Source organism: Bombina bombina, chromosome 1 (assembly GCF_027579735.1).
Source record: "Bombina bombina isolate aBomBom1 chromosome 1, aBomBom1.pri, whole genome shotgun sequence".
Classification (NCBI taxonomy): domain Eukaryota; kingdom Metazoa; phylum Chordata; class Amphibia; order Anura; family Bombinatoridae; genus Bombina; species Bombina bombina.
In genome coordinates, this window is record NC_069499.1 from 1,561,178,318 (window position 1) to 1,561,193,100 (window position 14,783).

Genomic DNA, 14,783 nt, shown 5'->3' on the forward strand with positions numbered 1-14,783 from the left:
ACCCCCCAACAGTAAAACCCACCACCCACACAACCAAACCCCCCAAATAAAAACCTATCTAAAAAACCTAAGCTCCCCATTGCCCTGAAAAGGGTATTTGGATGGGCATTGCCCTTAAAAGGGCATTTAGCTCTTTTTCCGCATGAAGTCCCTAAGCTAAAAATAAAACCCACCCAATAAACCCTTAAAAAAAAAACTAACACTAACCCCCAAAGATCCACTTACAGTTTTTGAAGACCCGACATCCATCCTCAACAAAGCGGCAAAAGTCCTCAGCGAAGCCGGCAGAAGTCTTCATCCAAGTGGGCCAAAGTCTTCATCCAAGCCGGCAGAAGTCTTCATTCAGAGGGCATCTTCTATCTTCATCCATCCAGAGCGGCTCCATCGTCAAGACATCTGGAATGGAGCATCCTCTTCTTCCGACAGCTAACGAAGAATGAAGGTTCCTTTAAATGACGTCATCCAAGATGGCATCCCTTGAATTCCGATTGGCTGATAGAATTCTATTAGCCAATCGGAATTAAAGGTTAAATATTCCTATTGGCTGATGCAATCAGCCAATAGGATTGAGCTTGCATTCTATTGACTGTTCCAATCAGCCGGCTTCACTGAGGACTTCGGCCACTTCGTTGAGGTTGGATGTCGGGTCTTCAAAAACTGTAAGTGGATCTTTGGGGGTTAGTGTTAGGTTTTTTTAAGGGTTTATTGGGTGGGTTTTATTTTTAGCTTAGGGACTTTGGGCGGAAAAAGAGCTAAATGCCCTTTTAAGGGCAATGCCCATCCAAATGCCCTTTTCAGGGCAATGGGAGGTTTTTTAGATAGGTTTTTAATTGGGGGGTTTGGTTGTGTGGGTGGTGGGTTTTACTGTTGGGGGGTGTTTGTATTTTTTTTTACAGGAAAAAGAGCTGATTTCTTTGGGGCAATGCCCTGCAAAAGGCCCTTTTAAGGGCTATTGGTAGTTTATTGTAGGCTAGGTTTTTTTTTTATTTTGGGGGGCTTTTTTATTTTGATAGGGCTATTAGATGAGGTGTAATTAGTTTAAATATTTAATAATTTCTTTTTTTTTTGCGTAATTTAGTGTTTGTTTGTTTTTGTAATTTAGTTAATTGTAATTAATTAATGTAATTTATTTAATTGTAGTGTAAGGTTAAATGTTAGTGTAAGACGGGTTCGTTTTTATTTTACAGGTCAATTTGTATTTATTTTAGCTAGGTAGTTATTAAATAGTTAATAACTATTTAATAACTATTCTACCTAGTTAAAATAAATACAAACTTGCCTGTAAAATAAAAATAAACCCTAAGATAGATACAATGTAACTATTAGTTATATTGTAGCTAGCTTAGGGTTTATTTTATAGGTAAGTATTTAGTTTTAAATAGGAATTATTTAGTTAATGATAGTAATTTTTATTTAGATTTATTTAAATTAGATTAAAGTTAGTGGTGTTAAGGTTAAACTTAGGGTTAGGTTTAGGGGTTAATAACTTTAGTATAGTGGCAGCGATTTTGAGGGCAGCAGATTAGGGGTTAATAACAGTAATGTAGATTGCGGCGATGTTAGGGACAGCAGATTAGGGGTTAATAATATTTAACTAGTGTTTACGATGCGGGAGTGTGGTGGTTTAGGGGTTAATATGTTTATTCTAGTGGCGGCGATGTCTGGAGCAGCAGATTAGGGGTTAATATTTTTATTATAGTGTTTGCGATGCAGGAGGGCCTCGGTTTAGGGGTTAAAAGGTAGTTTATGGGTGTACTTTTTAGCACTTTAGTTATGAGTTTTATGTTACGGCGTTGTAACATAAAACCCATAACTACTGACTTTCAGGTGGCGGTACGTATCTTGACGGTATAGGTGTACCGCTCACTTTTTGGCATCCAGGCAAACTCGTAATACCGGCGCAAAGGAAGTCCCATTGGAAAAGTACTTTTTGAAAGCTGCGGTAGTTGCGTTGCGTTACGGCCAAAAAAGTGTGCGGTGCACCTATACCTGCAAGACTCGTAATACCAGTGGTAGTGAAAAAAAGCCTTAACGCTGCTTTTTCACTCATACCGCAAAACTCATAATCTAGCCGTTTATTAGAAAAATACTTGCAAATAAAGTACAGCCGGACTGTACACGCACGCACACATACACAGTTAAAAGTAGCTTGAACACAGTACTATAATTTAAATTAATAATACTAATAGTTGTAGTGGGTCAGAGTAACAATGTCTGATACAGTTACTATCAAATGGTAATATGACCCTCTCATATTTATAGATTTATAAATACAGAATATATTTTGACATGTGCTAACCCTGCTGTAGAAAAAAAGCTTGCAGAGACATTATTTAGTGTGGGCAAGTTATAAAATTCTTACGGAAAGCTGAGAATTAAACTGCATGATACTAAGACTAGTGGCAATACCTTATGAGAGGGTCATATTACCATTTGATAGTAACTGTATCAGATATTGTTACTCTGACTCACTACAGCTATTAGTATTATTGATTTAAATACTTTTAACTGTGTGTGTGCATGCATGTACAGTCTGGTTGGACTTTATTTGCCAGTATTTTTCTAATAAAGTTAACTAGTATGAATGTTGAAGTATTGAAAGACCATTATCTTTCTTTCTATGTTTACTCCTATATATATATATATATATATATATATATATATATATATATATATATATATATATATATATATATATATATATATATATATACCACTAGAGTCTGGCAGTCTGCTTTTTATATTTGTATTTATGTATGTGTGTATATGTGTGTGTACATGAGTATGTATGTAGATGGTTACATGTGTGTATATATGTGTGCATGTACGTATGTGTATGTATGTTTGTCTGTATGTATGTATGTGTGTGTATGTATGTGTGTATATGTATGTGTGTATATGTATGTGTGTGTATGTATGTGTGTATATGTGTGTCTGTATGTATGTGTGTTTATGTATGTGTGTGTATGTTTGTCTGTATGTATGTGTCTGTATGTATGTGTGTGTATGTATGTGTGTGTATGTACAGTGGGGCAAAAAAGTATTTAGTCAGCCACCAATTGTGCAAGTTCTCCCTCTTAAGAAGATGAGAGAGGCCTGTCATTTTCATCATAGGTATACCTCAACTATGAGAGACAAAATGTGGAAACAAATCCAGACAATCACATTGTCTGATTTGGAAAGAATTTATTTGCAAATTATGATGGAAAATAAGTATTTGGTCAATATCAAAAGTTCATCTCAATACTTTGTTATATATCCATTGTTGGCAATGACAGAAGTCAAACGTTTTCTGTAAGTCTTCACAAGGTTGTCACACACTGTTGCTGGTATGTTGGCCCATTCCTGCATGCAGATCTCCTCTACAGCAGTGATGTTTTGGGGCTGTCGCTGGGCAACACAGACTTTCAACTCCCTCCAAAGGTTTTCTATGGGGTTGAGATCTGGAGACTGGCTAGGCCACTCCAGGACCTTGAAATGCTTCTTACGAAACCACTCCTTTGTTGCCCGGGCGGTGTGTTTGGGATCATTGTCATGCTGAAAGACCCAGCCATGTTTCATCTTCAATGCCCTTGCTGATGGAAGGAGGTTTGCACTCAAAATCTCACGATACATGGCCCCATTAATTCTTTCATGTACAGGGATCAGTCGTCCTGTTCCCTTTGCAGAGAAACAGCCCCAAAGCATGATGTTGCCACCCCCATGCTTCACAGTGGGTATAGTGTTGTTTGGTTGCAACTCAGCTTTCTCTCTCCTCCAAACACGACGAGTTGTGTCTCTACCAAACAGTTCTACTTTGATTTCATCTGACCATATGACATTCTCCCAATCCGCTTCTGGATCATCCAAATGCTCTCTAGCATACTTCAGATGGGCCCGGACATGTACTGGCTTAAGCAGGGGGACACGTCTGTCACTGCAGGATCTGAGTCCCTGGCGGCGTAGTGTGTTACTGATGGTAGCCTTTGTTACGTTGGTCCCAGCTCTCTGCAGGTCATTCACTAGATCCCCCGTGTGGTTCTGGGATGTTTGCTCACCGTTCTTGTGATCATTTTGACCCCACGGGGTGAGATCTTGCGTGGAGCCCCAGATCGAGGGAGATTATCAGTGGTCTTGTATGTCTTCCATTTTCTAATTATTGCTCCCACAGTTGATTTCTTCACACAAAGCTGCTTGCCTATTGCAGATTCAGTCTTCCCAGCCTAGTGCAGGTCTACAATTTTGTTTCTGGTGTCCTTCGACAGCTCTTTGGTCTTCACCATAGTGGAGTTTGGAGTGTGACTGTTTGAGGTTGTGGACAGGTGTCTTTTATACTGATAACAAGTTCAAACAGGTGCCATTAATACAAGTAACGAGTGGAGGACAGAGGAGCCTCTTAAAGAAGAAGATACAGGTCTGTGAGAGCCAGAAATCTTGCTTGTTTGTAGGTGACCAAATACTTATTTTCCACCATAATATGCAAATAAATTCTTCCCAAATCAGACAATGTGATTGTCTGGATTTGTTTCCACATTTTATCTCTCATAGTTGAGGTATACCTATGATGAAAATTACAGGCCTCTCTCATCTTCTTAAGTGGGAGAGCTTGCACAATTGGTGGCTGACTAAATACTTTTGCCCCGCTGTATGTGTGTATATATATGTGTGTGTGTATGTATGTTTGTCTGTATGTATGTATGTATGTGTATGTATGTGTGTATATGTATGTATGTGTGTGTATGTATGTGTGTATATGTATGTGTGTGTGTATGTATGTGTATGTATGTTTGTCTGTATGTATGTATGTGTATGTATGTGTGTGTGTGTATGTATATGTGTATATGTATGTATGTGTGTGTATATATGTGTGTATATGTATGTGTATATGTGTGTGTGTGTATATGTATGTGTGTGTATGTATGTGTGTATAAGTGTGTGTGTTTGTGTATGTATGTATGTGTGAGAATGTATGTGTATTTATGTTTGTCTGTATGTATGTATAAGTGTGTGTGTTTGTGTGTGTGCATGTATGTATGTTTGTCTGTCTGTATGTATGTATGCATGTATGTGTGTGTATGTATTTGTGTATAAGTGTGTGTGTTTGTGTATGTATGTGTGTGTGTATAAGCGTGTGTGTTTGTGTATGTATGTATGTGTGTATAAGTGTGTGTGTTTGTGTATGTATGTGTGTATAAGTTTGTGTGTGTATGTATGTGTGTATGTATGTATGTGTGTATAAGTGTTTGTACGTGTATGTGTGTACGTGCGTATGTATGTATGGATAGATAGATAGACTGGATGTGATAAATTATTATAAACTTCCTGTCTATGACCCTGACAATTATATGACAGAAGGAAAAGATTCAGGGTCATCCTCCAGCTACCTTTCAGGGTATCTGCTGTAGTTAGGGGTGCTACGTTCATTATGTCAGCTGTTCAAAAATGAATGGTTGGTTTGTCATTTGAAAGGTCACTTGTCAAGTCAGATTACATCAAATAATTCAACCATAATTCTTAACACTTCACCGGCTTCTCAGGAGTTAATGTCAGGGTAAATTTGAGAAAGTTCTGAATGATGAATCCGTGCTCCAGCAGAGTACAAAATGTAAAGTAAATTATACAGTGACAGAGGAGACTCATACACATAACAATATAACCATAAAGACTGCTGAGGGGCGGTAGATGAGGGAGATCCCATGTGAGTATGATCAGTAGGGGTAGGAGGAGGAGGGAGATACCATGTGAGTATGATCAGTAGGCGCAGGAGGAAAGGGAGCTCCCATGTGAGTATGATCAGTAGGGGCAGGAGGAGAGGGAGATCCCATGTGAGTATGATCAGTAGGGGCAGTAGAAGAGGGAAATACCATGTGAGTATGATCAGTAGGGGCAGTAGAATTGGGAGATCCCATGTGAGTATTATCAGTAGGGGCAGGAGGAAGAGGGAGATACTATGTGAGTATGATCAGTAGGGTCAGGAGGAGAGGCAGATCCCATATGAGTATGATCAGTAGGGGCAGTAGAAGAGGGAGATCCCATATGAGTATGATCAGTAGAGGCAGGAGGAGAGGGAAATCCCATGTGAGTATGATCAGTAGGGCCAGTAGAAGAGGGAGATACTATGTGAGTATGATCAGAAGGGGCAGTAGAAGAGGGAGATCCCATATGAATATGATCAGTAGAGGCAGGAGGAGAGGGAGATACCATGTGAGTATGATCAGTAGGGGCAGGAGGAGGAGGGAGATACTATGTCAGTATAATCAATAGGGGCAAGAGGAAAGGGAGATCCCATGTGAGTATGATCAGTAGGGGCAGGAGGAGAGGGAGATCCCATATGAGTATGATCAGTAGGAGCAGTAGAAGAGGGAGAGCCCATATGAGTATGATCAGTAGAGGCAGGAGGAGAGGTAGATCCCATGTGATTATGATCAGTAGGGGTAGGAGGAGAGGGAGATCCCATTTGAGTATGATCAGTAGGGACAAGAGGAGAGGGAGATCCCATGTGAGAATGATCAGTAGGGGCAGGAGGAGAGGGAGATACCATGTGAGTATGATGAGTAGGGACAGGAGGAGAGGGAGATCCCAGGTGAGTAGGATCAGTAGGGGCAGGAGGAGAGGGAGATCCCATGTGAGATCCTCATGATGTAAGGGATGGTCAACTGTTAATGCAGCATTCTCAAGCCAAGATTTGCCATTTGAATGTAGCCAATACTTTCCACTGAGAAAATTCAAAATCAGCATTTCAAACCAGCAGAAAGCATGTGAATAGGATCAGGAGGGGCAGGAGGAGAGGGAGATCCCATGTGAGTATGATCAGAAGAGGCAGGAGGAGAGGGAGATCCCATGAGTAGGATCAGTAGGGGCAGGAGGAAAGGGAGATCCTATGTGAGTAGGATCAGTAGGGGCAGGAGGAGAGGGAGATACTATGTGAGTATGATCAGTAGGGGCAGGAGTTTAGGGAGATCCCATGTAAGCATGATCAGTAGGGGCAGGAGGAGAGGGAGATCCCATGTGAGTATGATCAGTAGGGGCAGTAGAAGAGGGAGATCCCATATGAGTATGATCAGTAGAGGCAGGAGGAGAGGTAGATCCCATGTGATTATGATCAGTAGGGGCAGGTGGAGAGGGAGATACTATGTGAGTATGATCAGTAGGGGCAGGAGTTTAGGGAGATCCCATGTAAGTATGATCAGTAGGGGCAGTAGGAGAGGGAGATAGCATATGAGTATGATCAGTAGGGTCAGGAGGAGAGGGAGATCTCATGTGAATATGATCAGTAGGGGCAGGAGGAGAGGGAGATCCAATGTGAGTATGATCAGTAGGGTCAGGAGGAGAGGGAGATCTCATGTGAGTATGATCAGTACGGCAGTAGAAGAGGGAGATAGCATATGAGTATGATCAGTAGGGTCAGGAGGAGAGGGAGATCTCATGTGAATATGATCAGTAGGGGCAGGAGGAGAGGGAGATCCCATGTGAGTATGATCAGTAGGGTCAGGAGGAGAGGGAGATCGCATGTGAGTATGATCAGTACGGCAGTAGAAGAGGGAGATAGCATACGAGTATGATCAGTAGGGTCAGGAGGAGAGGGAGATACCATGTGAGTATGATCAGTAGGGTCAGGAGGAGAGGGAGATCGCATGTGAGTATGATCAGTACGGCAGTAGAAGAGGGAGATAGCATATGAGTATGATCAGTAGGGGCAGGAGGAGAGGGCGATACCATGTGAGTATGATCTGTAAGGGCAGGAGGAGAGGGAGATCCCATGTGAGTATGATCAGAAGGGCAGGAGGAGGATTCTGTGAATGACTGATCTGTTGTAGGCTGAGTAGGTTGGATCTGATAAACTTTGTGGGGAGTCTGATCTGGGAAGTGAAACAGTGGGTTTGGCAGATAAAACAGTGAGTGTGATGTAGGAAAGGGAACAAGAGTGTCCTGTCTGTGATCTGGGGTCTATTATGGTGGGTTACAGGTCAGTGGTGGAGCAGGTGGGTGTGTTCTTGTACTGGGGCTCTGATACTTGTTGCACTGACTCATCTTCAAGGCCATACATTGATACTTGTAGCACTTACCCAACCTCAAGGCCAGACACTGCCACTTCTTGCATTTATCCACTGACAAGGCCATATGCTGCCACTTATCCACTTGCAAGTCAGACACAGCTGGTTATTGAACTTACCCATTGTCAAAGTCAGAGGCAGCCCCTTACTGCATTCAATTATTGTCAAGGCCAGACATTAAGACTTACTGTGCTCATCTACTATATCAGAACCAGACACTATGCTATTCTACACAACTGATTAACTAACTAAAGTTCAATCATCTGTCTTATCTTTAGTGAATTTTGCTGCATAAAATCTCCTAGCAACTGGTGGGGCCAGGTAAGCTGGAGAGGTCAGTGGAGCCCTATATGCACATGCCACATATCACATACACTTTCTATATAGAGCTGAGAGCTGTGTAGGGACATTTTGCATAATGAACTCATGTGAAGACTGTGACAGTTTGGAGTATGGATGTACTGAATGAATATAATGTAAAATGATGAACGTCTGCTGTGCACACGATTGCTAGTCTGGGCAGCCCTCCCCCTCCTGGGTCAGGGGCTTCTCCTTGGTAGCCGGAGACCTAATGAGGCAGCTGCAGGTTTCTGGCAGATAAAAACCTTATCAACATGACATAAGCAACCAGATAAGAGACAGGATGGCTCTACTGCCCACAGTCTACATACTGCTCATCAGCTTGTGTGTATATGGTGGGGAGGGGTAGCTACTGCTGCTGGCTGCTGTATTTCTGTCTATATGGAGAGATGATCTTTGTTTGAGAGGGGGAAACTGGCTTTTGCTATTTAGAAATTACTGGAAGACCCCATCATTGCATTGTAACCTGCTAAATGTTAGTTGTTCAATGGACACAAAAATGCAAAAATAAAATGCTCTGTGTTAGAGCATTTTATTATTGCACTGTTGAATATAACTATGTGTTAACCCCTGCAAATTAATTAAACACATAGTTAAAGGGACATGAAACCCAAAATGTTTCTTTCATGATTCACATAAAGAATACAATTTATAAAGGTTTCCAATTTACTTCTATTATCAGATTTGCTTTGTTCTTGTGTTATTCTTTGCTAAAGAGATACAAGATAAGCAGTGTTCACATATTTGAAGCAGTACATGACAGGAAATAGTGCTGCTATCTAGAGCTCTTGTTAATGTATAACATTCTTGCAAAACTGCTGCCATATAGTGTGGCAGACGTGCACTCTCCTGAGCTTACTTTTCTGCTTCTCAATAAAGGATAACAAGAAAACGAAGAACATTTGATAATATAAATAAATTAGAAAGTTGTTTAAAATTGTATGTTCTATCTTAATCATGAAAGAAAAAACCTGGGTTTATGTCTCTTTAAAGTCTGCGCCAATGACAAGAGGCATATGTGTATAGCCACCAGTCATTGCTGCTCCTGAGCATGTCTAAATATGATTTTCAACAAAAGATCCCAGAAAACAAAGTACAATTAATAACAGAGGTAAATAAAAGTCCACAGTCTATCTGAACCATGAAAGTTTAATTTTGAATTTCATGTCCCTTTAATTTTTTTAAATACATATCCACACCCCAATAACTATGAGTCCAGACTTTCCTATGTGCAGCAGATTCACTAAAAATTGATGTTATATTTATTGAATCGGATGAATCTTGCAAGATGCACACAAATTGGTTTATGAAATGTGTAGTAATCTTATAATTCAGATAAATAGGTTTCGGATGTTGGTAGCTTTAAGAGATTTCTAAACCAATTGTCTCCAAAAAATAAGAGAGATTATGGGTTATTAAATAAAATAAATTTGTTTACAGGAAGCTTGTACTAAAAAAAAACATGCACAATAATGTCCATCATCTAGAAACATGATCAAAAAATACATTCCAATGTAAAATAAAAAAAATAATATAGATAACAATATTTTTTATGGGAAATTGATCGGAATTAACTGTGCATTGATAGATTGGTTTTATTGTTGGTGAAGGACCAGTTTCTACATATTTGATAAGAAAAAGTTTGTTTATTCAGCACATGAATATTTATTGAGGAGAATGCAATTCATTTGAAAACACCATCGTTTTAGCAGGTAGGTGGAATACAAATGAGTATAATGTCCTGCTTTGGTGCATTTGTTGCATTCATTTCAGTAGTGAAGATGTTAAGAGCAGATTCTCTTATACAAACACACTGGAGTCAGAGAAAAGCAGGGGGGTGACAGGTCCCCTCCTTACTACCCAGCCTCAGGCAGCAGAGTCCGATTGGACAGAGACAGAGTGACTTCACTCAGGAAAATAATAATAAATAGCAATTCTACACAAGCTGTTCCAACTCTGAGCATCAGTTCCCTCTCCTGTACATCTGTGCTCAGACCTCCCCATCTCCCCCTACCCCAGTACTTCAGGACTCTTACCCCCATCTCCCTGCAGATATGTCACTCACAGTAAAGGAGAAGAATCAGGTCCGGTTGGTGTTCTTGGGGGCAGCAGGGGTGGGGAAGACTTCACTGATCAGACGCTTTTTGCAGGATACGTTTGACCCCAAGCACAGGAGGACAGTGGAAGAGTTGCACAGCACGGAATATGACACTGCAGGGGGCACTGAGGTGAAAATTGAGATCCTGGACACAAGTGGGAGCTATGAGTTCCCTGCCATGAGAAAGCTGAGCATGCAAAGTGGAGATGCTTTTGTTCTGGTGTATGCAGTGGACGATCCAGACTCTTTTGAGAATGTGAAGAGATTAAGAGAGGAGATCCTGGAAGCCAAGCAAGATAAAAGTCCACCCATTGTTGTAGTGGGCAACAAGAAGGATGAGGGTACCATACAGAAGGTACCATGGGATGAGGTCCTCTCCACTGTGGAAATGGAGTGGAACAGCCGGTTGCTGGAGACTTCTGCTAAGGAGAACTTTAATGTGACTGAGATCTTTAGGGTAATGCTAAGGGAAGTCAACCTTCCTAGCCGGCTGAGCCCAGCACTGAGGAGGAGAAGAGAAACCATACCCAACGATGTCAGCACCAAACCCCCCATGAGCAAAACAAACAGCTGCAGCATCTGCTGAACAGAGACCCCCATCCTACCCTCATCGGGGTTGGATGGGATAAAGAAAACTGTAGGGGAATCCTATGAGAAGGGATCCCACTTCCTCTCAGGATGAACAATGAAACTGACTGGGGTTCAGTCACAGGTGGGGAAATACCACATCCCTTAGTGCAATTGGAGATCTGGCTGTACGATTGTGAGAATCTACTAACAAAAAGGAAGTAGCTACTTTTTCTTCCTTACCTTCAACTTCTTAAAGGGAATGTGTAAGCAGCACACAGAATCTGCTACTGATGTGCCCTTGTCCTGCTATGTTTGGTTTTGTTATGTATTGTATTGTTGTTACACTACTGACATACTTGCATAGTAATGTTACTGTTTGCATTAGGCTGCTGACTGTTAAATGTACCATTTCCTAATCAGTGGTTTATGATAACACCTAAACTCTCATATTTTAAGAAATCTGCCTATATATTGAGTTGACCATTCCGCAAATCTCAGGTGCTCAGTTATAGATGATCTAATTAATAATATAGTTGATATATTAACCCCTTCAGCATCAGATTATCTTTCTGCCTTTACATAGAACACATAGACTAGGCACATCAGCTCAGCCAGTAAAACCTGATCACATTGTCCTGTACCTATTCCATTCATATCAAGATTATTTGTCATTCTGAGATCAGACCCATCTATGCCCAACCTCCAGATGAGAACGATTCTATAAACTATATTTCTTCTCTGTCTCCCCCCCCCCCCCCCTGCTGTTTCCTTCCAGATGCAGCAATTACTTTGGGATATTTGTTTACTCTTGAATTTTGTAATCAAATTTAACAAAAAATAATGTCCAATCTCCAAAATGTTGCCAAACCAATGCGTATTAAATCTCTCATGTAATGTAAGTAAATGGGAAAATGTGTTATTACCAATGATAATTGTCTGATTTCTATACAGTTTTTATTCATTGATGTTGGTATCTGTAGAGATGGGCACATAGACAGATGTGCGCATTTACACTAATTAGATCCCTTACAGATCAATCTTACTAGAATATTCATTTTTGCAACAGTATTAACCGAACAACAAGACAAACGTGCAAATATCACCAGTGGCCACAATGGCACAAGGTAAATTAACATTTACATCTTTAGATGATGTGAACTAATTGTATGGGGCCATAGTTTATCTTCTGTGAAGCTTTAGTGCCAGTTATAGACACTCTAAAGGCTAAGGATGTTTACTACTAATTGATTTGGGGAAGTTTAAATGCTGTGCAAATGGTTTATATATAATGATATATAATTATATATATATAAAAGGACAACTCACACAAGTTTAATGGTTGGCACCTATATGCCCCACAAAAAAAAAAAATCTTCAGCACAGAAAATAGTTACATGTAGTGTTGTTGTTTAAAAAGATAGACAATCCCTTTATTTACCATTCCCAACCAATGCTGTTAAATTAATATACTTTTTACCTCGGTGGTTACCTTGTTTCTAAGCCTCTGCAGACTACCTCATTATCTCAGATCTTTTGACAGACTTGCATTTCAGGTAATTAGTGCTGACTCTTAAATAATTTCACGCGTGAGCAGAATGTTATATATGTAAAACACATGAACTAACGCACTCTAGCTGTGAAAAACGGTCAAATGCATTCAGATAAGAGGAGGCATTCAAGGGTTCATAATATAGCATATGAGCCTACCTAGGTTTCGTTTTCAACTAAGAATAACAAGAGAACAAAGCACATTTGATTATAAAAGTAAATTAGAAAGTTGTTTAAAATTACATGGTGTCTCTTTAATCAGAGAGTCCTACATCGTGACTGTCTAAAAAATGAACACTAAACTGATTGGGTCTGGGGTTTAGCATGAACATATATCTTACTGGGGATGCAGGGAATGGGTCTGATCTGAGGTCGGTTAAATGATTGGAGATACCAAACAACAGGTCTGATCTGAGCTGTTATGTGGGAATATGGCTGATTGAAGTTACAGGACAACAGGTCTGATCTGAGGTTTTATGTGGGAATATGGCTGATTGAAGTTACAGGACAACAGGTCTGATCTGAGGTGTTATGTGGGAATATGGCTGATTGAAGTTACAGGACAACAGGTCTGATCTGAGGTCTCCTGTGGGCATATTGATGCAGCAAGCAGACAGGGGAGTCTGGTGCCCTTGTAAAGTAGTTTTATGGTGTGCAGATCACAATGGAGTATCGGTCTTCTCCAAATTGCTAGGATATGTGACAGCACCACACAGAAATAGGTTTTTACCTATTTCTGTGTGATGCTGTCATATCTTTTGTCTCCTGTGGGCATATGGCTGATTGGAATTACAGGACAACAGGTGTGATCTGAGGAGTGATGTGGGCATATGGCTGATTAGAATAACAGAACAACAAGTGTGATCTTGGCATATAGCTGATTGGAATTACAGAACAAGTGTGAACCGAGGTGTTATGTGGGCATATGACTGATTGGAGATACAGAACAACAGGTATGATCTGAGGTGTTATGTGGGCATATGGCTGATTGGAGATACAGAACAACAGGTATGATCTGAGGTGTTATGTGGGCATATGACTGATTGGAGATACAGAACAACAGGTATGATCTGAGGTGTTATGTGGGCATATGGCTGATTGGAGATACAGAACAGCAGGTATGATCTGAGGTGTTATGTGGGCATATGACTGATTGGAGATACAGAACAACAGGTATGATCTGAGGTGTTATGTGGGAATATGGCTGATTGGAGATACAGAACAACAGGTATGATCTGAGGTGTTATGTGGGCATGGCTGATTGAAGTTACAGGACAACAGGTATGATCTGAGGTGTTATGTGGGCATATGGCTGATTGGAGATACAGAACAACAGGTATGATCTGAGGTGTTATGTGGGCATATGGCTGATTGGAGATACAGAACAACAGGTATGATCTGAGGTGTTATGTGGGCATGGCTGATTGAAGTTACAGGACAACAGGTATGATCTGAGGTGTTATGTGGGCATGGCTGATTGAAGTTACAGGACAACAGGTCTCATCTGAGGGCTCCTGTGGGCATGGCTGAATGGAATTACAGAACAACAGGTCTGATCTGAAGTGTTATGTGGGCATATATCTGATTTGAGTTAAAGGACAACAGGTCTGATTTGAGATCTTATGAGGGCATATGTCTGATTGGAGCTGCAAGACAACAGGTCTGATCTGAGGTCATGGGCATACAATTCACAGACATTGAAGATTGGGCCTAATATGAAATTGATAGGTTTGGGCAAAATTTATTAAGCACCATAGTCAAAGACATTAGACTATTTATTGGACTGGAATTATGTGTAATCCAAATATTTATGTATTGCACAAATTACTCCAACACAAAAAAGCGGAATGTGGGTGCCTGTGGCAATTTTTGGTATACATTTAGTAAACAAATGCCAAATAAAGTAATTCTGCCCATGCTTTAAAATTGCATCTGGGGATATTATTGACAGGAGCTGCAGACTTATGGTCTAAGTCTCACCACAACCACAAATAAAAAAATATTATGCAGAATACAGCTGGCAACCCTCTTTAGATACAACAAAGACTTTAATGTCCTTTAATACTCAGTTTACTACCAGGTAATGGGTTTGGTTTCTTCTGATTAGAAAATATAGCAGGACATGACTATTGTAATTCATTGCTTCTATCTCTTTAATCTGAATCTGACTATTT

The 14,783-nt window shown here is 40.4% G+C and overlaps 1 protein-coding gene across 1 annotated transcript; it reads left to right on the top strand.

Moving 5' to 3' along the window:
* Positions 1–10,447: 10,447 nt before the first annotated feature.
* On the top strand, positions 10,448–11,077 carry LOC128644032 (GTP-binding protein Rhes-like). Its single transcript, XM_053696798.1, has one exon. It carries the CDS (start codon positions 10,448–10,450, stop codon positions 11,075–11,077), a length of 630 nt encoding a protein of 209 aa, XP_053552773.1.
* Positions 11,078–14,783: the final 3,706 nt, after the last annotated feature.